Source organism: Setaria viridis, chromosome 9 (assembly GCF_005286985.2).
Source record: "Setaria viridis chromosome 9, Setaria_viridis_v4.0, whole genome shotgun sequence".
NCBI classification, from domain to species: Eukaryota; Viridiplantae; Streptophyta; class Magnoliopsida; order Poales; family Poaceae; genus Setaria; species Setaria viridis.
The window spans coordinates 13,356,704-13,382,822 of NC_048271.2; the positions used below are offsets into that span (position 1 = coordinate 13,356,704).

The 26,119-nt window shown below is 46.3% G+C and overlaps 4 protein-coding genes across 7 annotated transcripts; 3 read left to right on the forward strand and 1 right to left on the reverse strand.

Moving 5' to 3' along the window:
- Nucleotides 1–7,100: 7,100 nt before the first annotated feature.
- Nucleotides 7,101–7,827, forward strand: LOC117836578 (uncharacterized). The gene is made up of 2 exons (XM_034716037.2): nt 7,101–7,368; nt 7,526–7,827. Exons 1-2 carry the CDS (start codon nt 7,278–7,280, stop codon nt 7,741–7,743), a joined length of 309 nt encoding a protein of 102 aa, XP_034571928.1. The 5' UTR covers nt 7,101–7,277; the 3' UTR covers nt 7,744–7,827.
- A 448-nt stretch (nt 7,828–8,275) lies between these two features.
- Nucleotides 8,276–10,080, forward strand: LOC117836580 (uncharacterized). Its single transcript, XM_034716038.2, has 2 exons — nt 8,276–9,017; nt 9,138–10,080. The coding sequence occupies exons 1-2, from the start codon at nt 8,951–8,953 to the stop codon at nt 9,365–9,367; spliced, it is 297 nt and encodes a 98-aa protein (XP_034571929.1). The 5' UTR covers nt 8,276–8,950; the 3' UTR covers nt 9,368–10,080.
- A 169-nt stretch (nt 10,081–10,249) lies between these two features.
- On the reverse strand, nt 10,250–17,751 carry LOC117836577 (sphingoid long-chain bases kinase 1). Its single transcript, XM_034716036.2, has 9 exons — nt 17,556–17,751; nt 15,800–16,338; nt 15,326–15,694; nt 14,249–14,342; nt 14,137–14,174; nt 13,198–13,344; nt 12,377–12,476; nt 11,294–12,252; nt 10,250–11,065 (listed from the first exon to the last, which is right to left on the reverse strand). The coding sequence occupies exons 2-9, from the start codon at nt 16,205–16,207 to the stop codon at nt 10,913–10,915; spliced, it is 2,268 nt and encodes a 755-aa protein (XP_034571927.1). The 5' UTR covers nt 16,208–16,338; nt 17,556–17,751; the 3' UTR covers nt 10,250–10,912.
- A 2,275-nt stretch (nt 17,752–20,026) lies between these two features.
- On the forward strand, nt 20,027–25,292 carry LOC117839795 (uncharacterized). 4 transcript variants are annotated; one of them, XR_004636892.2, is made up of 4 exons: nt 20,027–21,036; nt 21,785–22,333; nt 22,484–22,685; nt 24,877–25,292. XR_004636892.2 is itself a non-coding variant. In XM_034720215.2 (3 exons), exons 1-3 carry the CDS (start codon nt 20,170–20,172, stop codon nt 22,526–22,528), a joined length of 1,527 nt encoding a protein of 508 aa, XP_034576106.1. In that variant the 5' UTR covers nt 20,041–20,169; the 3' UTR covers nt 22,529–22,970. The 4 variants fall into 4 exon arrangements, 1 of the variants encoding a protein (XP_034576106.1); XR_004636890.2 differs by having other exon boundaries at nt 20,041–21,036; nt 22,418–22,685; XR_004636891.2 differs by having other exon boundaries at nt 20,041–21,036; nt 22,418–22,685; nt 24,880–25,292.
- Nucleotides 25,293–26,119: the final 827 nt, after the last annotated feature.

Below are 26,119 nucleotides of genomic sequence, written 5' to 3' on the forward strand. Positions count from 1 at the left end.
AAGTCACGAAAACAATAAAAAAAGGATGCTCGCACATTTCATGCGTTCATCAAACCGGTCCTACACCCAGTTACTGACGGATGGGGTACCTCGGCTGGAACCCGCATGTCAGTCGCACCGGGCACGCAAAGCTAGACATTGCAACGGCTACCGGCAGAACCACATGGAAAAAAACAGACGGCATTAAACAACCATAAAGGCAGGAATGAATGGTGACAAAGAACACGGCGGCAGAGGGCCGGACCTACAGCTGTGGCCGCTGCCTGCTGGAGACGCCGGCCGGGGAGGCCATGGCAGCCGTGCATCTCGATCACGACGGACGCGAGGGGGGGCGCCGGCTGAGAAACCCTAGCGGTGACGAGGGGGGCAGCGGGTAGGGGAGTGGTTGAGGGAAATGCGCGGCCCGAGATTTGGAATTTGGTGTGCTCTCTTGTTCTTGACCTGGTGTGGTGCTGCCTTGCCCTAGGGTCCTGCATTATTCAACTTTCACCGTCGCTAGGAGCACACACAACTGCGGTGAAAAAAAAAATTCTCTTCATTCAGAGATCGAGAGAGTTAGCGCTAGCTGAGTCACTACTGCATGTTACTATAGTAATGCATGAGTGTACTGTGGCGTCTGACTGCATCTGCGTGCATGACACCTACACGCAGTATGAGTTACAACTACAAGGGCCTTGAGTAGAGAGGAGTTTTTAACTCTGAACAGTGTCGAATCAGCGGTCAGTTTTTTACACTAGCTAAGGGCCGGGGGCCGGGGCACGGAACAGACACGTCAAGAATCACCCTTGAGGTACGTCTCAATCGGCAATAGAAAAGATGATCCTTTCTTTCTCTATGCTCTCTACAGATATGTTTGATTAATGGTCGTGTCTCGTGACATGTTAGTAACAACGAAATCTTTTTTATCAGCAAATTGCATTTGCTGTCCTATATATTGGATGCGTGCCGCCGCAGCCTCTGATAGTGTGTCTTGCATCGGACTGTGCCCGGCGGCACTACAAAAATACAATTGATGCTGCAGGTGCATATGTCTGGTGAACAATACGTGTATGCATTTGAGTTGCTGAAGCATGGCCTCTTCCCTCTTTTTTTTTTAGATTCTTTCGTGTTCTTAACTTTTTTTAATACAAAACGAGCGCTAGCTCTCGTTTACTACTGGTTTTGTTAACGTGCTCTGCAAATTAATTTTCTGTTCATCATGTGTTGGATTCGTTGTATGCGAAGGGCGTGACACGCACGCTGACACATCCGAGCAAGAAATACTGTAGTGGATGCATGTCCAACAACTATTCAAACCCTCACCGCATGGGTCTGCAAGTTGGGGTTCAGATGGGGTCGAGAGTGTACCCAATTAACATGGTCGTACTTAACTCTGTCCTAATTCAAAGTAGTTAGGCCAGCCTTGTCATTTCGATGTCACATGCATAGTCATGCATGCGACTATTGTATCTCTGCACAAAACTGTATGTATCCCTTTTTAAAAAAAAAACAACTATATCGTTTTTCTTATTATTAGAAGCAAACTGGCGAACTGTACTCTTGTTAACCAATCATACTTCACATCATTATGACAAGATCACTAAAACCACTACTAGTGTTATACTATATGTTTACCAAAAACAAACCACTCCGCAGATGTACATTCAAGAAACGGTGATGCCGCCTAGCCATATGATCCCGTCTCTCATATTTAGTGTATATGCCATTTTTTATTTTTTTGAACAGTGTATGCCAATTTTATAGATCCTATATAATCATTCTTTTTTCTCTCAACCAAAGCAGAAAGCACCACTGTGTAGACAGCCCATTGATAATGCTTCACTAAAAAAAACTGAAAGAAAAAAGGATTGGCAGCCAATGAGAAGGCCAGCAGGCCACGGCCGGCCGTGCATGCATACGTGAGCAAGCCCAGACGCACATACTTGGGCCTTCCTGTACGTCCTTGCAGCCTTTTACCTGATCCAGATCCGATCTGCCAAACCTTTTTCCCGCCCATCCTGCGCAGCGCGCTTGCTGTTTAGCTCCCTTGCTTGCAGTAGCGAGGACCCATGCTACGCACTCGATTATGATTTCTTGAATCCTTGTTCCTTTCCGAGTTCTGTTCCGTTGCTTAGGGGTTCCTAAAGTGACTAAAAGTGACTAAAGGGCCAAACACTATGACTAAAAGTGACTAAAAATTTTTAGAAGTCTTCAATTCCTTTAGGAGCTCCACACCTCCTAAAACCTCCTAAAAGTCATCCTGAACCTCCATTTATTGCCCCCCTCTCTCTCTCCCAGCCTCACTCCCCGCCCGGCCCCCGCTAGCGGCATTCCTCCCGCCGCCCGCCGCCGCCACACGGCAACCCCCACGGCAACCCCACCCCACCACTAGACCCCCACGGCAACCCCCACGGGGCCCCGCCGCGCCGCATGCCGCTCCCTGTCGCTGCACCCGCCGCGGCCCCGCCGTCACCGTCACTCCTCGCCGTCATCCTCTCCGTGGCGGCTTCTCCCGCGCCGCGACCGCCCCCACGCCCCAGCCCGACCACCTCCCTGCCTCCGCTGCTGATGAGTCCCTACAGGGTTCGACCTCCTCGCCGGCTTGCCCACCTCCACCTGCTACTGCTGCTGCCGCCGCCGCCTCCCACGCCAGTCGCTGCTCGCTCCCCCATCCCCGACGCTGGATCCGCCACCCCCGAAGCTCCCCTTGCCGGATCCGCCCCCGAAGCTCCCCCGCTGGATCCGCCCCTCCCTCTCGTCCAACGCTGGCCCCCCTCCCTCTCCTCCAACGGCGGTGCGGCGCAAGGGTGCGGCGGCGAGCCGTAATAAGTGGCTGGTGGTGCCGATGGTGGGGGAGCCCCGCGAGGCGGAGCTGGGGAAGCACCGGACCATGGAGATGACGGTGGTGCAGTGAGCATGGTGGGAGGAGCTGAAGATGGGAAAGGCAACTGGTGGGAGGGTAGCATGGTCATTTTGCCACAACATTTATTGCTTTTAGACAGTTTTAGTCACTGGAACCAAACAACCTTTAGGAGGTGGACTAAAACGTGACTAAAACTTTTTAGTCACTAAAATTTTAGGAGGTGGGAACCAAACAGGACCTTAATGTTCCATGCAACACGCGCTAGTCCGTTGCACCTCCTCATGTTGTAGATGATGCTGTTTGCTGCTGGTTCCGCTTGCTGTTGTCTGTTGGGCCTTGGTCGCCCGCCCCCTCTTTCTTCTTCGCCAGCGCGCAGCCCGGCGGCACGGGCACGCCGCGCGCGCGAACGCAGCGCGAAAGCCCGCACAAAAATCGTTGTTAAAGCTGTGCAGCCCAAGTGGGCATGTTGTTTTGATCCCAAGGTCGGGTGGTGACGGGCCAAGCCCACAACTGCCATGGACTGGCCGTAGAACGGTTGACACGTTTTGACCAGAGGGAGAACTTATATAACTTCCGGAAGCAGCTTCCGGTGTCGAAGATTCGTGCGGCGCGCGGGTCGCACGATCTCCGTTGTCTCCCTTCCTCCGACCTCCTAACCCTAGCTCTGGGCCACCCATTACCTCGCGCTACAACCCCGTTGTCTTCGCGTGCACGGCTACTATTCCCGCAGCATTGGCCGTCCCGCGTGTAGCTGCTAGTCGCCACCGCCATGGCTGGCCATGCGCTACCCCCACGCGCAGCTGCTGGCCTTGCCCCGTCACCCGTCACCACCGCGCACCGTCGCCGGATGATTATTTTTTTCTTCAAAATGTTAGGCAGATTTTGAAAAATGTTGAATCCATTCGTTTAAGATGTCCAAAATGTTGAAGGTATTATTTTTCAAAATGTTGATCTAACTTTAGAAATTGTTGAATCTAATATTTTCAACTGTTGATATATGCTTTTTAGAAAATGTTGAAGTTTATTCTGAATGTTGAATGTAGACATTTTATTTGAGCCTAATTATCTTTAAAGCTATAAGGCTTAACCAGCTCCCAAGAAAAGGAGAGTTTTGAGGGCTGACAGGGTGGGCTTGCCCGCTGATTTTGTTTCTACTTTGTAGATCGTGGAAGACGGCTGTTCCAGCGTTGAACGTGCGCGCCTAGTGTCTTTTGGGCACCTCTGAGCTGGGGAAAAAGGGACCTCTGCGTGCTTTTCAGTAGAGCTGCTGAGTTTGCGCCGTTCAGTTGGCGCTAAAAGCTACCACACCTATGGCGCGGGTTAGTGTTCCTTTCTTCTTCCCTTTGAATTGCGTTTTCAGTACTTTTGTGATGTCATGTTCGAAATCATGACGTCTTAGCTATGTTATGACGTCTACTAATGCATCGACCGATTCACCTAATATTATATATTGCTTGCGCTACGTGCATGTTTGGATGTGCTATTGCTAAAGTTTAGTAAGTGCTAAAGATTAACCCATCTAAAGGTTAGCACTTCCATCCATTAGTACTCCCGTTTGGAGACATGTCTAATGAATAGAGCTAAAGTCCATAAAAAGTTATTTTTACCCTTTTTATCTTCTCACCTCCTCCCTTTCTCTCTCCCCTTTTTGTCTTTTCACAAGCCATTAGCATCCATTAGCTCCTCCCTACCAGCTAATACTTTTGCATCTTTTTAGGGTGGATTAAAGTTTACCTCTCCTATTAGTCCTCCCGTTTGGATAGGGTAATGCGTAAAGGTGATAATGCATCCTAGTTTTTCAGACCTCGGCTTGTTGGGTCACTTGGGAGGCACCTGTTAGATATTCAGAGAATGGAAGGGGCGCGCGGCCCCTATCCTCGTGCTCCACATGGGTGTGGCGTCGGTAAAGTGGCAGAACAGTAAGAGCGGTCACGGTGAGAGAGTGGGGAAAGCATGGTAAGCAATGCATGACCGCAATGCAGAGGAAAGGTGTGCGGTAGCAGGGACATACCCGTCGGTGCCCGTCCATTAATGGACAAAAGAACTGCGTCAAAAATTTCTCCTCACCACAAACCCCTCGATCCGCATCCGCTGCCGCATGCTTTCTATGCCCGCATGATGCCGCGTCGCTCAAGTAAAGGCCTCGCGCGGGCAGCAGCACAATCCCGCGCCGGGGCGCCCCCCAAATCCATAGGCGCCAGCAGCTCGGTGGTGCGCGGAAGATACGCCCTAGCTCCAGCTCCCGGCTCCCGTTCGGCCACTCGTCGCCACACTTGCCGATCGAGCCGCTGCAAAAAGCCGGCCGATCACTAGCTGTCTCCTCTGATCCCCGGAGCCTACGGATTCGATCACTGTCTCCTCCGATCACTAGGTACATAGAGCCGGCCAGTCCGGGGCGCGGACACGGCTACCCCCGCGTGGCCAATGAGCCCCGCCGGTCGTGCAGCGGCATGCCTAGCGCCCGGCTTTCACCTCATGTCCCCCCGCCCCGGCACCCCTGTAGCCCGCTACCTCCTGCTGCTGCTTATCCTCGATCGCGCGCAAAGGAGAAATTGACTGCGCGCGACCGAAAAGGAAAGCCACTTCCGCTCGCGTTATCGACCGAGCTCGCTCGCTCGCCGCGCGCTATTGCGCCCGCCCCTTTTCCGCGCGGATCGGATAGATCGATAGCTAGCGTCTCGCACTTGGGATTAGAAAATTGGGCCTCATCGCCACATTCGTATCCGGCTTCCCCGATCGCCCTTTTCACAAAGTGATTAGCTTCCCGCTCTGGACTGAGCTGCACAGCTGGTTCATTCATCGGCCCCTGGAGATGCGAGATCCTCTCGTCGTAGTGCATCAGTTGTTTAAATATAAACAAATTCCATTCATTTTATTTCCCATAAAGGTGGCGTGCGGCATGATAGGTCGATCACTGGCTAAGTGATGAGACGATCCGACCATTTATATTCGGTCGCGATGAGATGAACTTTATGCGACGATAATGATGTCGTGGCGCCTCCCACTAGCAGAGGCCGCGCAAAACACACATGCTTTGCATTGGTTAGTGACTGTGTCCGTTGTAGTGTGCGCGATCGGTCTGGTCGCTGCTATGCTAGTAGCCCCGACCCGAATGATGCTGCTCGTCAGCCATCAGCTCATCGCGCGGCACGAACGGGGAGTGAGTGGACACACAGCTACTGCGCTGAGCGCGACGGCTCCATCGGGGGCACGATGGACGCGGCGTGCATGCGCGCTAGCTAATAATCGATGTCGATCGGTCTGCTCGACCTTGGAGATCGGTGGTGGCGGTCGTAGACGGGCTCCTGTCGTCGATCGAGGACGTGATGCGCCCAGGCCACTCTCGATTAATTCACAGCTGGGGGATATCGATCGATCGATCGGATCATCGTCTATCATATCAGGCGACAACCGGGATCAGAAAGTTGGCTAGCTGGATAGCTGCCTACCTCGAAGGTTGGAGCAGGGAATTGGTCGAGCGGGGAGATGCATGAGTGCCCTTTTGACGGGGGGACTCTCTTGCGCCCGGATTTGGAAATATGGCGTGTCGTCGTTTCATCGGATACAACCAGGTGAATTTGGGAGATTCGGGAGGGTCTTCTTGCGGAGTTGTACCAATTAGTTGGTTGTACATGGAGAAATTTTCTTTGTCTATTTTTTATATAATTTTTTATTTCAAGCCTGTATACATGAAGAATTTTGTTAATATACAATAGGCTCAGTTCACGTTCAGATTCAGCACCAGGGCTGGGCCGTAAATTTGTCGTGCGTGCTCGGAGGTGTTGGTGGGTGCTGATCTTAAGGTATAAAGATGTTTACCCAAAAAGAAGTCAAGTTAGTGTAAGCCAAGAGTATATAACTACAAACTTAGTGAGTAGCCACTACATTTTCCCTAGTGAGTAGCCACTACAAACTTAACCACCTCAACTACGTCGTCTTAGCTCATGTAGTGACAAATTTTACTTTGCATTACCGGCTACTGCTAGTAACATACCTTTGCAAAAGCATCCGATCTAGGACATGATGCGCGCTCATCATGTCCTAATTAACCAGCCGTTTATTCTACATTAGCTTCAGGCGCAAGTTGACAGTTGGGGTTATTATCTTTACATATTATTGTCCCACCACACCATCAAACCGTCTCGGCGTCACATCATGTGTACTTGCTTGTGGCTCCCCCCCCCCCCCCCCCCCCCCCCCCCCCCCCCTCGCGCTGCTCCGGCCGCTTTCCAACTTCCGCTGCTCGACCGATCGTCACCTCTGTGGCTCTGTATCGCGCGCACCACCACAGCCACCACCCAGCGTGCCAAGTTGTCATCACCTCTCTCCTCTATATATCACGCGCACCAGGGAGCCGCAGCGCCGCCAGCCAGCCACCTTGCCGCCTCCCATCGTACAAGAACACACAGAGAGAGAGAGAGAGGGTGGGTCTCGAATGGGTCGCGATCCTGCTGCATGCTGCGCCGCCGTCTCCATGGCGCCGCCCCCGGCGCGCCTCCTGCTAGTTCTCATGGCCGCCGTGACCGGTAAGCGCACGACGACGACACGATCATCGATCGTGAGCGTTGCGCGGCTGCCGCATGCAGCGCGCTTGCATGTTTTTCTACTGCTAGTTTCTGTTCGCGTGCTCGTTCGGTCGGAATCACTGACGCTGGTGGTTTGGTTTCGTGTGGGTCTTTGCAGTGATCCTGGCGGCGCCGGCGCCGGCGATGGGGGCGTGGGTGGACTACCCGTCAGGGGTGCCGTGCGGGGAGACGATCCCGGTGGAACAGTGCGACCCCGGGGACGCGGCGGCCAACAGCGCGTGCATGGACATGTGCCACTACGGCGGCTGCCGGCGCGGCGGCCAGTGCGTTTCGCTCGGCTTCGGCCGGGGACGGGGCTGCCACTGCAAGTGCTAGCTAGGCGGCAGAGGAGTATATCGACGATGTGCATGTTGTTATTGGTGACCCTTTTTTGGTGGCATGGTGCTTGCGTTTGTGTTATTCTTCTTCGTTCTGCCTTTGGTGTCCGGGCAGCGTACAAGTGAGTTTGGACTTTGGACCCAGCGAGCAGAGAAACAGGGGAGGGGGAGAACGGAGAACCATGAGATGGTTTTCTGACTTTCTCTCGCTTGCCTCTGCTGTCCGCCTCTTGCTTTTTCGTTCTAACTGGAGTAGCTTTTTTCTAGTTGAGGTGAAAGTTAAGCTTATTACAGATCGAGTTCCAATCACTAGAGGTTGGCCGACGTAGCAAAAACTATGTACGTAAAAAAATCAAAACGAATAATAATTTGGGAGGAAGGAAGTTCTTAGATAGTGTTTGGTTCAAGGAGTGATAACGCAAACGTAAATGTAATCGAATCACGGGGGAATCAGCACTAGAATATGCGATTACGTTCTCTGTTTGGTTCAATCAAAGTAACGGTATCGCAAAGTATTTGAGGGAAGCGATGCGATTATAGCCGGGGACGAGCGGGATCCAATTTGAATAGGCTGGTATCCGATTGCAGCGTAATAGATTACGGACCAAGCCAAAACAAACGCCTATAATGCTACTTGTTATCACTCCGTAACGTAAACACGTTACTTTCGGTGAACCAAATACTATCTTAATAACATCTACTATGTGTAGATGCATATGGATTTAGAAAAAACAAAGGTCATTTAGCCTGCGCGTAGCACATAATTCGCATCTAATAAATTTAATAATCCTAGCCACATTAATCAACGGTGCTGATTTTCAACAGCTCAGCTCACGCGGTGCATGCATGCATGGTAAAAAGAAGATGAGATGGAGCCTCTCTGTATGTTTAGCAGGAGATCGGCAGTATATCTGGCAGCTAAGATATGCGCGCCGTAATTAGCTAGCCAATTAATTGATACTGCATTTAGCTTTTTTTTGATACTGCATTTAGCTAGCTGGCATATATGTATATACAGTACTATCTTAGTAGCCTGCGCCGCCGCTTTTCCAACCCACCCTGGCTGCCCGGCTGCCCCGTGACCACACCACCCCTATATTGCTCGCGCGCGCACCGAGCGCCGCGGAGCCGCCAGACAAGCATCGCTGTTGCCACCTCCCAGCCCGCCGGCGCAGAGAGAGAGAACAAACAGATAGATCGATCGCATGGCGAGCGTCTCCGTGGCGCCGCCCCACGCGCGCGCCCTCCTCGTCCTCGTGGTCACTCTCACCGGTAAGCCGCAGGGGCCGTCGCGCCGCCACCACCACCACAACTGCGTGCATGCACGCACGCGCCGCATCCGTGTACGGTGTGTATCTGACACTTGCGCGCGTGGTTTTTCTCTGCATGCAGCGGCTCTCATGGCGGCGGCGCCACCGCCGGCGCGGGCGGCGTGGGTGGAGTCGGACTACCCATCGAGCGTGCCGTGCGGGGTGACCATCCCCGTGGAGCAGTGCGACCCGGCGGCCGACGCGGCCAACGCCGCGTGCAGGGACATGTGCCACTACGGCGGCCGGCGAGGCGGGCGGTGCGTCTCCCCCGGGCGGCTCGCCCTGGTGCAGGGATGCCACTGCAGGTGCTAGCCGCAGCCCGCAGCCCAGCTGGCGGCGGGGAGGGCAGTTTCGAATCCTTAGGATTTACTAATAAAACACAGCATGGATGGCGCTGTGATCTGTTGACTGGGTAATGCCTGCCTGCACGGTGTTTGGATCAGCATAATCGTTTGGTTTGTTTTTCTTATCTTTTTTTTACGAATTCTTGCATGTTCCAAACTGCTGCCAAAGTAGTACTCCCTCAGTCAAAATGTAGGTCGTTTCAGCTTTTTTAGATATGTAGATTTCACTATATTCAAATACATAGCAATATATATATATTTAGAAAAATGAAAACGCACGGGAGGGAATATCAACATGCACTTGTTATTTACTAGTACGACGATCTCGTAATAACAGCTAGAAACTCGGACGAGCATGACGGACAGCCCTCTCAGAGAACGCTATTTCACCAGGTGAAAGTTCTCTACAGTGATTCTAAGGAAACAGAGGCGACTTTGCACCAGAGGCCTTCGTCACGTCGTTACTTCTTCCTCCGACGAGCAGTAGTAGTGGATAAGTTCCCGAGTTATGAGTTGACAACTGCCGCCTTGCTCAGTATCCCACCAGCAGCGTTATCTAGTTTTAAGTCCCAGCTATCTGTCGGGTTAGTGCTCGCTGAACTTACATGTACCTCATCACCTTCCGGAACGAAACAAAGCAAACACCATCCTGTTCCATGAAACCAATATTGTCGCAAAAACGACTTTCCGAGTCGCAATCTCACAAAGTCACAATCGCATCCGAAAATTCAGCTGGTGGCAAACTATTCCTCGTACAAGCACTGCTCGCTGTCGCCGGCAGCATGCAAACAAAAGAGCCTCCCAGAACCAGAAGCTACGCTACTTATTATCCAGCAGAGAACAGCACATATAAGGAATTCCAACTCGTATGGCAAACAACGTTTACAAATCACTACACAATACATCACAAAGAACAAGAGTTACACACATGAAAAAGTTGCGGCACCGGTGCCACAAATATCGTCCGTCCCTTTCTGCTGAAACCCTACAACTGTACTGGGAATCCAACAGGCCTATATAGTCTTATTCACACTTTGCAAACACAACAAGCTGATCAAGGACACGGCGCTGGAGGTGTTGTCCCTATAATGGGGGTAATGAGCATCAAGTGGGCGGCATCAGGGACCTCCAAACAACCGTACACACCACCGGGGTGGAGGAGGTGGAACACTATGTTCTGGACCCAAGTACACTCATCTGGATGGCTCTATAGTAGATGTATTAGATATCAGACAAGAGAAAAGGTGAAACCAATAGGTGCGCAACAGGCTGTTGTCTGAGATAGGCCTTGGCTTTACATCTGGATAAATAGCACCCACCCAGCACCTTCTTGCTTATCAACCACAAATGTACATCTCTGGAGCTGAGTGTCAGCAAGGATGCTCTGACTTCTGAATATAATTGCGGATGTGTGGATGTGGACAAAATTCCACAGTTCGCCGCTTGTACAGGTGCAAGATTCTGGCCCGATCTCAGAGCTGCAGACTGAGTCTGCAGAGTAATGTATTTACAGCTACTGTACAGGGTTTTTGGCTGGCCTGCCGATCAATTGACATTGTTGAGGCAACAAACTACAGCGAACTTGCCCCTTGACATGGAGTAGTTCACCATCAATACCACATCCGTCATGTGTATTTGGGCCTGCCTTGAGCCTCACAGACTTCACCTGAAATTTAGCACAGCAGTGAGCTAAAGAGTTATAAAAAATTACAAGTGAAGTTCTGGTCAAATGAGTAATACAGAGATCATTAACCTCGGAAATGTCCAAAGGTTGTGACAATTGTGCGACACAAAAAGCATGACATGCATCAAGCCAAAATCAAAACAACACTACCATGGATGGAGTAATGGAGTAAAATCTGATATTTTACCAACAAAAGCAGCCATAACATACCTTTACATATTCTACATTTGGAAGAGATATATGCTTTCCAAACTGCAAAAGCACAAAAAATCTCAGTAATCTGAGTCTTCCACTTCCACCAACCAACAGCAAGTCCAAACAATTGTCATCATATTCAGCCTTGGGAGCAACAACCTGAGAGCTCAGACTCTGCACAGTCTTGCATGAATGGTTGCACACCAGTACACCAAGATAACGTCCTTTCCTAACTGTCCATCTCTCATCTAAGCTTGGTACAAGCTCCTTAGTCAGACCAAGCTCAATGTCCTCTTGAGGACTATGGAGTTCAATTGAAGTCTCAGGTTCCCAGTTAGGCTGATTATCCCATTTAGGCTCTGCGTCCCACTTTGGTCCTGAATCCCACACAGGTCCAGGATCAGAAATTGTTGACGATGTGTCCTCTTTGTCATGTGCCGTGTTAACCTTAGAGGATTTTGCATCGTTCGTACTAGTCAAGCCTGGCCATGCCTTTTCAGTCCTTGACTTTGATTTGGATCTACGCCAGCTGGGAGTAGATGTACCATGAGACTGGGGATGGAGCACTTCTTCTGGTTCTTTAAATGTACTCGCTCTACCTAATGATAGGCGCTTTGATTTTGGGTCAAGCGCACGAACAAGCTCAGAAGGTTCGTTGTTTGCACGAGGACTACAAACCTCCAGCTCTGCCCCAGACATGATTCCTGTAGACATTATTGAATCAATGCTAGATAAACTTGAGGCACGCGGTAAACATTCTGCTCTCGATCTCCGAACTACATCATCATAAAGATCTGATGCATCAACCTTTTCTTGTCCTACCAAAATTTTATGCTCAGCACCATTGGCATCTGATATTGGAAGATACTCCACTTCAAAACTGTACTTTGGTAAACACAGGAATTTGAGAAAACCAGCTACAAAGTAACGGAGAGGTCCAAAACGCTTCTGGTATTTCTCTGAGAGTGCCAGAACTGCAAGAGATAAGATGGATCATCACTTTTTTTATTGCAGAAACTAAAGTCACCTATGGATAGTTCAAGAAGCAAATTTTGAGAACCAACACAGTAAAATGGTCTGAAGTGTTGAATATGTTACCATCACTAACAAAACCAAAATATGATACGGTTGTGCCATAATGCATAATCCCACTTTGAATCCATTCAACAGAAAAAACATCAATAGGTGTAAGACCTCCCTGCAACCAACAAGTGACTCAGTAAAAATTTGCATACAACCATACATATCCACATCAAAGGTTTCAAATTAAAACTTAAAATAAGTATAGACGGAAATATTGACACACCACACAGTTAAACTTGCTTCATCAACTATTTTCCAATCTTTGAAGGTAATTATCAACAAAGCAAAAGAACGCTTGAAATGGTGGGCTGGCTAAATCTGGCCTCGTTATAATAAGCCTATAGATTTTATACATAAATATTTTGTTGGCACGTCTAATATAAAATTTCAAAAGCATAGTTGCTCCAAGAAGACATTTCCAATCAGCTGCTGTCAAGAGCAGTGCAGCATTGCAAGGCAAGTGAATGCAGGGTACAGAAATGCAGAAGATTTGAGAGAGACATGAAGACAAATAGATTTGGGTTGAATGGGCAATAGGGAAGTGAAGCAAATTGTGGAATTGTAACTGGGGAATTTGTCTCTTCGTAATGCAAAACCACCATTAACGACGAATCAGGCATGTAGCTCAACCTAGCTCATGACTGAATATTCGACAGCAGGGAAATGAAATAGCAAGGCAGTTAGTTCTGTCTAAGAACAAAAGGTACCTTACCCAGCATGACAACAACATTTTAAAGTCTTTTAAAATGCAATGACAATAAATTATATGCAAATAGAAGGAGTGCAAGACATAGAGAAGATAAAGTAGAGCTGAAATAAAACAACGTGTTCTTTACCCTGACAATTGACAATGCTGCAGATATTGGATCCTTGACACCCAAGACTGTCCAAACAAGTGAGTTATCAGATCCAGCAGGTATAATACCAATTGGAACAGAGGCAGACACATTTTGATCATCTCTGCACAGAAGACCGTTGAGAACCTACACAATCAATTGATAACTGCATCAGAACCTACAGTTGGCATATGGAAAACTGTTTCTGTAACATGCAAGGAGAGGATGACTTCAGAGTAGTAGTAAACGTACAAAGATCTAAATGATGTTTCAACACACATTCTGTGATACTAGCAAACAAATAGGTCCTTCAGAACTTAAACCACATTAAGTTATGCAATTGAACATCATTTAGAACTTCTGAGTTTAAAAACAATAAAACAAACTTGGCATAGGAAATCCTATATGATGTATAAAATTTCTTTTGTGTTCCTCCTAAGCTCCCCTGAAGGAAAACTTGAAATCTCAAGGGCATATTACATGCACTCCAAGTGTCCCATGTGGGGCAGTCCCATGCTCACATAGTGACTTGCTTACACTTGTGTCTTTGCTTCATGTGAAAGGGTTGAACAAATTATTGATCGGGCCAAGAGGCATTATACCATATGCTAGTGCTACTCACTTGCAAAATCCAATGCAATTCTATCCCCCTAGCACTACTACACTTCAGACACATGGGTGACCTTTATTCCGACAAGACCCTAGAAGACAAGCTTCGAGCAAGTTGTTCCCGATGGAGTAGGTCAAGACGTCAAGTTGCGCGGATACTAGGTTGGTTAGAGAACTGTTGTAATTTATTGATGGTGCTATTACCAACACCTAAATTCACACAAGCTGAGGCAATATCAGAAATCAGGATAGATAGGTCTGTCATTATGATTACCTTTCACGATTCCAGATATCAGCAAAAAGGAAAATATGTGAATGAATAATACTAACCTCGTTTACAATTCCATCACCACCCACGCATACAATACCTAGCAAAGACAGGCGAAAAATGAGTCAGGTGATGAATGTAAAACACTCATCTAAGATGTGAAATTGCATATACCATCTGGACAGGTACTAAAATCAATAGTTGATACAAGAGATTTTGCATGACCAGCATGTGTAGTTTTTATCACTTCCATCTTGAAACCTGCAAGCTGTGGCTAGCACTTGTTATTAAACCATACCTAAGTTCCTGAGATACTCAAAACATGCAGAATGTGTTAACAAGCATGATGACATACATTTCTTCGCACATAAAAGGTCAATAACTTCAGCATTCTATGACTGACACCACATATCAGGAATAGTCCTGAAAATCATGGTCATGACAGGAAACTGACAGTAACTTATAACAAGAGCTAAGTAGACATGAACCAGACATCTGCATAATGGCATCAAGGTCTTGATTCATCTAGATGCGATGATTTCTAAAGAACTTAGGCTAATAGGGTGGTGTTTCCAAATACAATCCTGCATAAAGAGTAGACCTAGAAGGAGCATGGAACATTTTCAGGTTCCAAAGTTTCAGTAACATGGTCCCTAAACTTATGGACAATGACAATTAGCATGCCTTGCCAACTCTACATGACCTAGGTAGAGAACCTTTATAAACGAGTCTTTGTAAGATATGGATAACATTGCTTTTTACAGCCAATATATGCATACTGGTGCTTCTAAAGCACAGCATAAATCCCAACTTGAATTCATATGTAGAGAAGGTTATCCAGTAAGATAATGATATCTTAGAAATTGAGATTGTCTAGTACAGAAATACATATTAAATGCTCTATGGCGGCTGGACCAATGAACCATGTATACCTGGTGAACAAGGGAACATGGAACAATCATTTTATCAGTTATAAACGGATATCTTAATACGATCAGTGTGACTGGTAAACAAGGAAACATGAAACACATAGCAAGAAGTTTTAAATTGAGTGAAGATTATCCTAACATTGGTCTTTGAGTATGAGACGCCCTACCAAATACGATCTTGGGAAGCGTGATTACTAAAAACTATCTTTGGAAGCATGATTGTAAGTTGAGTATGATTCTCTTTTGTTAATCTTCCTAGTAGAAGCGACAGATAGCATAGACCCGTGAGATAAGAAACATGCTTCTACTCAGCTAGACATACCTTAAATATTGGTTCCACTTTTCCATGAAAAACTTTGCTAGATCTACCATGCCCAGATCTAGGATTCAAGATGACAAGTATCCTTGGTGGAGACCGAGATTTAACATAAGGATCAAGCATGGCATCAAATGGAATAAGTTCAGAAGAATGCTTCTTGCTAGATGCCATGGGGTGAGGCAACAGGTTAACATAGCATTGCTGGTCTGCAAAACTATTAACCCACCGAAAGGCCTCATGTGGAGAAGGGGATAGGAACTTCAAGTCCTTTTGGGTTCTTCTAGGCTTCATAAAGCAGGAGAGTCCACTGGATCTTTTTTCAAGAGGGCATGAATGCACCGTGAAATACCGGAGACCAGAATTATATGATACCTGCAAGGTCATTTCATATATCTTAAATTGATCAATTTGTTGTGGACTAACAGTAGAACTGCAAATATATATGTGCAAGTAATGTAAGTCAACGAGGTATCTTACAGATACAATATCCTCAAGCTTAAGGACGTTAGAACCCCATATAAGGGCTTCAGTGCTGAGCCTAGCATCAAAGCAATTGCCACTAGACCCTGATCCAGACTGTTCACTTGATGCACTTCTAGCTCTGTTATCTAATGTAAGCTTCCCAGAATAAACCTCATATCCAAGCAAATCAGATTTCTCATCTTCAATTCTGATACTATGTGTGCTCGCCTTTTCTGGATCATTGATGACATCATCAGGATCCTTTTGCTTTGAAAATATTGCGTTGCTTGTTTCTGGAGATACAGGAGAAGTTTGTTGCTCTGCTGCAGTGGGAGAACGCCTGCTATTTGTACGACGAAGTATTTTATGGATTAGCCCTCTTGGTGAAGTAAGTTTCTGCTCATGATGGTCAGACTTCTGCATCTCTGACTTCTAAAGGTATATCCGGTACATGGATAACATCGGGGGATGTTACATGTTCGGAAAAAACATAGAGATACAAAGCATCACTTGGGGAAGCTAATGAGAAGCCCACTCATGAGGCATGACTGAGCCTGCAAAACGTAACTGGACATCAGCTTGATAAAAATGGTTCTAAATTACTACGTATAAACATGTAATGTAATTAACTACTATATTCTATTTCTTATTAAAAAAACTGTTCCTAGAATTGCATGCTCCTGAGGGCTAAAGCTTATAATTCTAAGCGCATACTATTTAAAAAGTCATGAACAAATTATACACAAACAATATAATTGTGCATGAGGCAAATTGACTCTGGTTCAGTTGTCCACTCTTGAAAGGGAAGATCGAAACCCAGAAAGCAATTTTGCAATGCTTCTAAGGATCTCTACAACTCTAACCGATAGATTGTGACTAACGAAAAGATCACAAAGCAGCCTTAGAGAAACAACATGTTAGGTAGAACACAGGCTGGCTCTTTCAAAAGATCAAAGAGAAAAACTTCTTCTACCTAACTTTAGAAACCAGAAGGCAAGAGTTTCATACTGGAAGGTACCAAGCAACTCCTAACAAACACTGTATCATATTCAAGCTTTAGAAGTGCTGCTAACAACTCAGGTACAACTACAAGACAGATGAACTTGCCCCAATCACACAGCTAATGTCTAAATTACTATTGCTCGAGAACCACAAGTACCAAAATATGCAATGAAACGCAAAAACCATGTAAAAACTAATAGATTGAGTACAAATTCTAGTGGCAAGAACAAAATGGTCTATTTCCCCCACAGCAGGAACGGTAGACAGATCACTAGCTGAATTCAAATAAAAACCCTGCTTATTATCACTCTGAACAAAGCTAACACTTCTCGCAATCCGATCATACACGCATGAACAAGTAGCATTTGCAGTATAGTAACTTATCCAAACCCGCAATTTGGGTTGACTTAGGCCACGGTGCAAGGTCGCCTTATCCAAAATTCAAACTACTCACTCTTCAACACCAAATTACAGTATCAGCACCCATCCGAATAACGGATTGCTACACCAGCAACGCATGGAATCACGTAAATTCTCCCAGAACACAATTCCAATTCAACAGTAAACTGGAACAAAATCGCAGAAATGGAAGCGCCACCCCTGTGGCTGCTGACCACAGAACGCTCGCAGCCCAATCGATCCATTCCGACAAAAAAAAACCCCGAAATCCGGGTAAACCAAAAATCGCGCGAATTCCGCCAAACCCACATCGCCCAGGACCCGAACATAAAAACCAGGCAAGGTGGGGATGGGGGTGGGGGGCGCTCACCAAATCGGATGGAACCGGGGGCCGAGCCTAGCCGAGACCTCCCGCCGCAGGGGGGCCAAATCCCCGAGCTCGATTAGGCGGGGAAGCCAAACCCTAGCTCGCAGTGGTCGGAGACGACCGTGGGCGCGGACCGCGGAGGCTAGCCGCCCGAGGAAGGGGACGAGAAGGGGAAAAATTTTATTGATGGAGACGAGGGGGGACGATATAGTGGGGTTTGCTTTTTTTCGCTTTGCCTTAGTTTATTTTCGATTAGGGAGAAATGCTCCGATTAATTTATTGCTAATCGGGCTCCCTTTCGCGTCCTAATTATGGCACGTAGCGTATCTTCCCTGAGCAGAGCAGGTCGCCGGCTTTCCCTTGGATTTTTCAGCTCGCCTCACTTTCGCGATGCAGGGCATGCTTCGTTGCTACTAATTTTTGTAAGTGTGGCGAACCACAAAAAGTATGGTAAAAAAATTTGAAGTCACATTTTACCATGGTAAAAGAAATCTTGCCACATTATTTATTTCTATAACATGTGGAGCTAAAGGTTAGTTGTCCAACTAAATATTTACTTAAATTGGATAAACTTGACTGAGGTTTGGGTGGCAAAGTACGGCGGGGAACCGAACACCCCCGCAGTCCCAGGCGCGGCGGGCCCGCCTGTCGGTGGTGGCTGGCGCGCGTAGCGAGTGTGACGCTGCACTTTGCGAACGGGCGGACCGGCGGAGCTCGAGTTTCGGCCTTTGGACCTGTTCAAGGTACATGGGCCGTACTATCTTACGCAAAAATGGCCCAATATCCCAATATCTACATTTGCTCAATCCAACGGAATTTTAGCCAAATGTAGATATTGGGCCGTTATATGAATGAATTTTGTTTTTCTTATTGGTTTTCTACGGGCCCACAGTGAACACAGAGGAAAATGGACACATGTATGCAAATTCATAATTCAGGGATCTAGGCAACACCTATGAACAAGTTTAGGGACCCGTGTATTCTACTAAATCAGTATCACTTACTAGTCAGATTCATATGTTTTTTTTATTCTTTCTTGCATGTAAGTCCATAGAACTTACAACTGTTTGATTCATTGTTTCCTTCTTGATGTTCTTAAAAGGGGGGATGTTTCACGTACAATTAACTATGTTGCAATTATTTTGTTTCCATATGGACTGCTAGTTGACATTGTGACATCTAATCTTTAGCAGCATAATATTAGAAAAGAAAATGGTTGTACAATGGAGCAGTGATCTCAAGTTGAGCAATTTTGCTAATCCAAAACCATGCTTGTTGTCAAGCTTGTTGAGGGGTCAAAAAGAGAAGGGGAATTTGCCAAGTACAGTTGAGCTAAAACTATCGAGGATGCCTCACCTATCGATCTTAATACCCGAAGAGAAATATTTCATTTTCAAGGTTCTAAATTAAATTTATATTTGCTAGGAAAGTTCAAATTTAAAGTATATTTTGAAACTGTTAGGCGAAGCAGCTCAAAACTCTGAGCCACGAGTTCAATCAAGAGGCAGCCCTTTTTTGTTCCTTTTTTCTTCTTCTCTCTTCAAGAGAGGATGAAAACAAATACCAACTGACTTTATTCGTTTAAAGCAATGCCACAGCTGATGTCTGCGCATATGGTATACTAGTTTTCATAAAGTTTTATCAAGATACGGATGCCAGGGACCCCAGACAAAAGATAAGAAATCCACACAAAATAGACAGGGGAGAGAGGAGAAATGGATGGATGGTGGTCAGTCTCATAACGAATAACGGACGGGGACAACGATGGAGCACCAGAATTTCCGCAATCCTTTCGTGCAAAACATGTATGCAGCTTCCAAACTCCAAACCTTTTTCCTTCACATGAACACACTCGCTCAGCAGCCTTCAGAGTCTATGCTAGCAAACAATCAGGTTTAGCACACTACGTGACAGTAATTACTTTACTGTCAAACCGCAGACTGACCCCCAGCTGCAGCAGCATGGAGTTGCTTGAGATGCAATTTCCAGCTCACTGATCCCAACCACTTCCTGCTAATTCAAGCCAACCTCTGAACCACAGCTGTGATCTCTCCAAGCTGTTGTATGGCATCACAGTGCCCAAACTTTGGCACAAGCATTTCAACAATGATTGATGAGAGGAGAGAACATATTCCACAGGTCCCCTAAAAGAATTCCTGCGATCACAATCTCTAGACACATGGCATCGCCTTGCTTAACTCGCTTGTAGCCCACTACACCAAGATATTCTTTCCTGAAGCTTGGGGCACCATTCACCTATACCACAAGTCAGAAACCAAGATGGTTCTCTCTTAAAAAAAAATTATGCACGTCATCAGCAGTACTTGATACTGTGATCTGGGGTTCAAATTCAAACCATCTGAATATTTAAAGACACGGCCAAGAGGCAAGGGCTGAGATTTCAAGATTAATTGTAGAAAAAGGGGAATAATTGGGTTGGGGGAGAGGAAAAGGCAAATGGAATTTGAAATGGAATGGAATGGTGTGGTATTACAACTGCAAGGAGACGCAGCCACCCGTCTCGCACCGTCCATCCCTAAAACATCGCCACGTCCCGCCTGCGGCAACCCCCAATGTCCGTGGCCACCGGCGGCGGCGGCGTGCACTCCCGAGCCCAATGCCCAAGCCCCACCACGCAGCCGCCTCCCCGCCGCAGCAGCCGCCGCTCCTCCCGCTCGCGCTCCTACCGCCGCGGCACTGCCCGCTCGCCTCCGCCGTGCTGGCGCTGCTCTCAGTTCTGCTCGCCACCGCGCTCTGGCTCCTCCTCGTGCTCTCCCCGTCCCAGGGGGCCCCGCCCGCCGCCTCTGAGCGCTCGGCGCTGTTGGATGCGGGCGCGGCGGTCGCGGGCCCCGGCGCGGCCTCGCCCCTCTCGCTCGGCCACCTCGTCTTCGGCATCGCCGGGTCGGCGCATCTCTGGCCGCGCCGCCGCGAGTACGTCCGCCTGTGGTGGGACCCCACCGCGATGCGCGGCCACGTCTGGCTCGACGCGGGCGCGCCCGCCGCTCCGGGTCCCAGCTCCGCCTGGGAGGGATCCCTCCCGCCGATCCGGGTGTCCGAGGACACCTCCAGGTTCAGGTACACCAACCCCACGGGCCACCCGTCGGGACTCCGGATCGCCCGCATCGCCGCTGAGGCCGTGCGGCTCGTCGGCGGAGGGGCGGGCGTGCGGTGGGTCGTGCTTGTCGACGACGACACCGTGCTGTGCGCGGACAACCTGGTGGCCGTGCTCAGTAAGTACGACTGGAGGGAGATGGTGTACGTCGGGGCGCCGTCCGAGAGCCACTCCGCGAACACCTACTTCAGCCACAGCATGGCGTTTGGAGGCGGTGGAGTCGCGCTTAGCTTCCCCCTCGCCGTCGCACTCGCGCGGACGCTCGATGTGTGCATCGAGAGGTACCCCAAGCTGTATGGAAGTGACGACCGCCTTCATGCCTGCATTACGGAGCTCGGCGTGCCCCTAACTCGCGAGTATGGATTTCACCAGGTATCTAGCTTATCCTTCAACATTTTGTGGGAATTGCTGGTGCAGACACCTCTGATCCAGTTAGTATTCATCAAGCAATTGAAGTGCTCAGACTGTTCTTCTATATGGGACTTGCTCCTAAACGAGTTCTTAGCTGCATCATGAAAGTAACTCGAGGATTACACCGTCTTTCCCCCATTCAGTCAATTCACGAGTTGTTACACACTCTGAATGTACACCCCAAAAAAGTACGGAATCTTCATGGATCAATCCCCAATGTAGAGCTTGGCCTAGATCCTGGATGCTCTATTGATGCATTGTTTGGATCTTTACCACATCAGTCATGCTTGCTTCCTTAGGGCAGAAACGAAGGCCATGCTTTCCACCGTTGTGCCACCTGGCTGGTCAGTTTTATCATTGATTTTAATGCCTCAACAAAAGTAGGGTATTGCCAGAGTGGTTACGACAGTGAAAGGAAGTTTGGTAGGACTCGAAGGTTACTTTTGTTAGGTCTCTTTTCTGGGCCCTACACTTTTGCCAGGATCTGCTTGGCTGTTCTACAGTACTGTCTCTCAATGCCCCTCTGTCAAATAGGCAGTGGATGTGTTTGAACTTTAAAAATGACAATAGCTTGGTATTAAAAGTTTGTTTTGTTTTCTGCAATCATCGTGCAAAATTATATTGGTTTTCAGCTTCTTTGATCGGGCATATATGCTGATGAATCCATCCATCCTTCTAATGTCATTTTTTACTGCATGTCATATGTCAGTGGGATATCAGAGGCAATGCTCATGGTTTGTTGGCATCTCATCCAATTGCTCCTTTCATCAGTATCCACCACGTGGAGCTTGTAGACCCCATATACCCTGGATTGAACTCTCTTGAGAGTTTGGATCTGTTTACAAAGGCTATGAAAATGGAACCCATGAGCTTCCTGCAGCGTTCAATTTGTTACGATCAAAGCCAAAAGCTTACATTTGCTGTCTCGTTGGGCTATGTTGTTGAAGTATACCCCAATGTTCTTCTTCCTCGCGATTTGGAGCGATCACAAAGGACTTACATTGCTTATAATAGGATGAGTCAGAGAAATGAATTTGATTTTGACACTAGGGATGTTCAGAAGTCTATGTGCAAGAAGCCGATCTTATTTTTCTTGAAGGATGTCTGGAAAGATGGAAACATAACTAGGGGATCTTACGTACGATCAAGTGGCAGGGATGACCTCAAAAGAAAGGTGTTTTGCTTCCGGTCACCCCCTTTACCTGACATAGATGAGATCCAAGTTTCATCGTCTCCATTAAGCAAGCGTTGGCATCTGGTATGTACTGTCACTCCTTATCAGTACCTCGTTTCCTCTCTAAAAATTATTTACAATTGCTAAGCTATCATTCTGCTGATACAGGCACCAAGAAGGTTGTGCAGTGCACTTAAAGGGTCCATTAACGGTACTCTGTTTATGTTTGTTCAGCAATGTGGACGTGGGACTTTTGGTTCAGCTTCTGATTCCCTATGACTGATGGAAAACGGAGATGTATATTTTCTGTCCAGATGATACCTGGAAGGTGTAGTTACCACCCTACATTCTTTGAATCAAGTGTTATGGGGGCTCTTTTTCTGCCTCAAGCGCTTGGCAGTAGTCAACTGCTTGTTATACTTGGTAGTTACTGAAGGTAGTTTCTGTATCCTCTCTTAGTAGATTACATTTAAAATATCATGTTAGTGTTAAGCATGAGAAGTAACTGCGTCCTATAGAGCACTTTAGTACAAAATATTAAGATGGCTTCTCAGGCTAATACAATTTGTTGTTCTAGTATTATTGACCTATCTTGTGCTTGATGGAATCATTTTATTGTTTCTTGCCACCTTGTTACCAACGGTGCATCTATTGCCAAGAACAGATAAATTGAGCCATCATTCATAGGCCAATATTTTAACAGCTTCAAGTTCAACATGAACTCCAACCTACCTTTTCCACTTTTACTGAATGGGATATGGAGATGACATTTACAAAAGTTAATAACTGGATTTCCTTTCTAGTACTTGGGAAAAGCCTTGTGCGCTGAATCCTTATTAATGGAGTTCCAAACTAATTTCATGTGCACACTGTTAATTTGCTGACCATGGTCATTCCTAATGCTCTTTTTGCATGCCTCGTTTTCACAATCATACACACTTTTCAGTTAATTTCTTTTCTGTTCCCTTATTCAACATGGATACAAAGGGAATGGCTCCCTATCATAGTATTTATGCCAATAGGCACCTATATTAAATTGACATAACAACTAGAAAATTTTACCATTTGATCATTTTCTGAATTCTGAAAGATGGTGCTGTTATCTTTACTGCTTATGCAGAAAGACATCATGTTTGCACAATTGTTATGTAGCTATCATTGCCCTTGAATTTTGCTTTTGGTATGAGCAGATAGACTATTTCTCTGCCAATTTTCCAAAACTTTACTTTGCCAGTGGTGCTTTTCTTCTCATTTTATTTATGGGAATCAAAGTTCTTTGGGGGTTTAGGCAAATTAATTCATCCTTTTACTTAGAAGGATAAAACTCTTAACTTTGTTCTAAACCTGGAGTTTTGTTCAAATCTCGATCTTTCCTTTCCTCGAAAGAGGACCTTAGAGCGATATATAGATGTGCATGTTTGCTGAAAAGGTGAAAAGTGACAGAGAAGAACAGTATTACTGATTGGAGACATCAGAGCACCGCTGTCTATAGAACAACGGTCTGGCTTTTATAATTCCTCTGGTGTAGTCTCAAACTAGGCTACTGTTGAGTCCAGACTATATACTGCCGGAGAAGTCTGAGTCACTGTGATAAGGGGTGCTTGGTTGCTTTGCATAGGTCTAGTCTAATACATGCACGAGCTTACCAAAAGTTGATCTCTGATCTAGTTACCAGTCATATTGCTGATCAACTAGTATATCCCAGTTTCCGGGGCAAATTTGGAGGAAAATGTTTGGAGTAATTCAATATTTAGTTGTAAAGATTCTTGTTAGTGGAAAACGTGATTTAATCAGAAAGTACAGAACACTGAAGTTCACCATCTTCTCTAGGATATGTTCCCAATATCGAATTGCAAGCACGAGGTTCCTTTTCTTAAGCTCAATAACTATAAAAGCTATAAGTCTATAGAAGCAGCTAGAGATGAAAACATAAAGCCCACTGCGCAGCTGGTTGCCTGATTGGGATATTGCAAGTCAATTATCTGTTCTCAGGTATATTCATTCAAATAATATGCTTGCTGGGATGTATGTTTACTGTTCATAATCATACCAGTATATGGAATCTGATTCCTAGAAATTAATAGTAATTTCAGATATCTTATATGCACTCTTACATCAAAATTTGTTTTCCTCTTGTATTTTGGGTTTGCACGAGACTTCCATCCTGCACAGCTTATAACTTAAAAAACAAATAAAGTTCTTTTCAAGTAAATTCACATCACAGGTGGGAAAAAAAATCAAGGATATGTAAAAGGAAAATCAAGATGCTGCATTAGCATTTACCTAATCGAAATGAATTATTTTGGAAACTTGTTTCCCACATGTAACAAAATATTTCAACATTTGTGTTTGCCCATTATAAAAAAAACATTTGTGTTTGCATGTGTTGTTGTTGACTGTATCCTATCTTTCACTTAAATACCTTTTGTTTTTTCAGGTTGACATATAGTGTTTGCTATAATCAGTGCTTCATGTTGTGCTGGCATACATTCCAATATTCCATTCTGTTTGGAAAGTTTTGTGTTGCCTTGGTTGATTTTAGTGGAAATATTAATCTATCTTAGTGCGATATAGAAGTATACAAGTTGCCAGATTGACTTGAATTTTCTGAAATTACCTTTTTGTAGCAGTTGTTGACAGAAGAATTTGCTGAAAAGACATACTGGAGATTTTTTTTGCTTTGGAACCTCTATGCGGCTGGTGTATGATACTTGCGGTCTGAGACCTAGTGAACAGAGATCTTTGACTAAACCTTTAGTCTGAGAGAAATAACTGGCTGGTTTCATTCTCTGAGACCAGTTTATTCACCTTCATGGATTCTCCTTGAAAATGCATGAAATCAGGTAAGAGTAGTGGATATGTTAGTTTCGGGTTGTAGGGCTGTGAGACTGTAACCCTTTCATAGTTCATACCCTAGTTAGATTTTGGAGCATTGTAAAGCACAACAGCCTCGAGGGAGAATCCATTCAATCTATTCTTTCCTGTTACATTTCAAAAATCTTCATCGTCATGCCATCTCCTGTGAAAGGGAGCTTTTCTTAAAGAGTCCGGTGGGTTCCAGTCTGGATCTGGTTTGATATATGAGTACATTGACTTTAGAAATTTCGTCTTATTTAGGTCCTAACTTAAAAGTCATTGGTCCCTTTCAAACATGGGGAAAGTTTGCAGACCTCTGAGGCAACTGAACCATTTCTTCACTTTCTTGACAGAACAGGGCCTTGAAGTCCACCATTTCCTTTCAGTTCTGTGTCTGACATCGTCTAGTGTCGAAGTCACCTTATTGTGGTATGTCTAGTGCTGAGCGCTTAAAATGAACATGGACCTTTTCCGATTGCCTGATCTCGTTACTAGTTAACTTGCGATTTGATCTAGTTAGTTTGTGCGAGGGTTACAGCTCATTTTTCTCCCAGTTTCTCATCGTACCGAATGCTGACTGTTGAACGCAAGTTTCTGATAGATAATCCTCTGAGCAATGCTTCATGCATGTGCTCTCCAGTCTTCGGCAACAAAGACTCTTAACCTACTTTTTCAGTGTTATTTTCTGTAGAGTAATACTGACATGTTCTCTGGACTCGGTCTTTAAGGCCCATCTTGGTCTTAAAAAAAGACTTTCAGGCCCATCTTGGTCCATTTAGTTCTGTTTCCCACCTTGTCGTTCTTTCTTGACAGGAAACTTTGGTACTTCCATCAATCCAGAAATTGTAGGTCGTTTTGATTTTTTAGCTTAGAAAAAACAAAACGACTGTAATTTGGAACTAATGGAGTATAATCCTATTATACGGGCTTTTCTCGTCCAAGACTGGAATTCAAATTTGGTGGCTGGGTTCTTGGATCGGATGGAGCCCACAATTTCAGCAAATATGAGCAAAC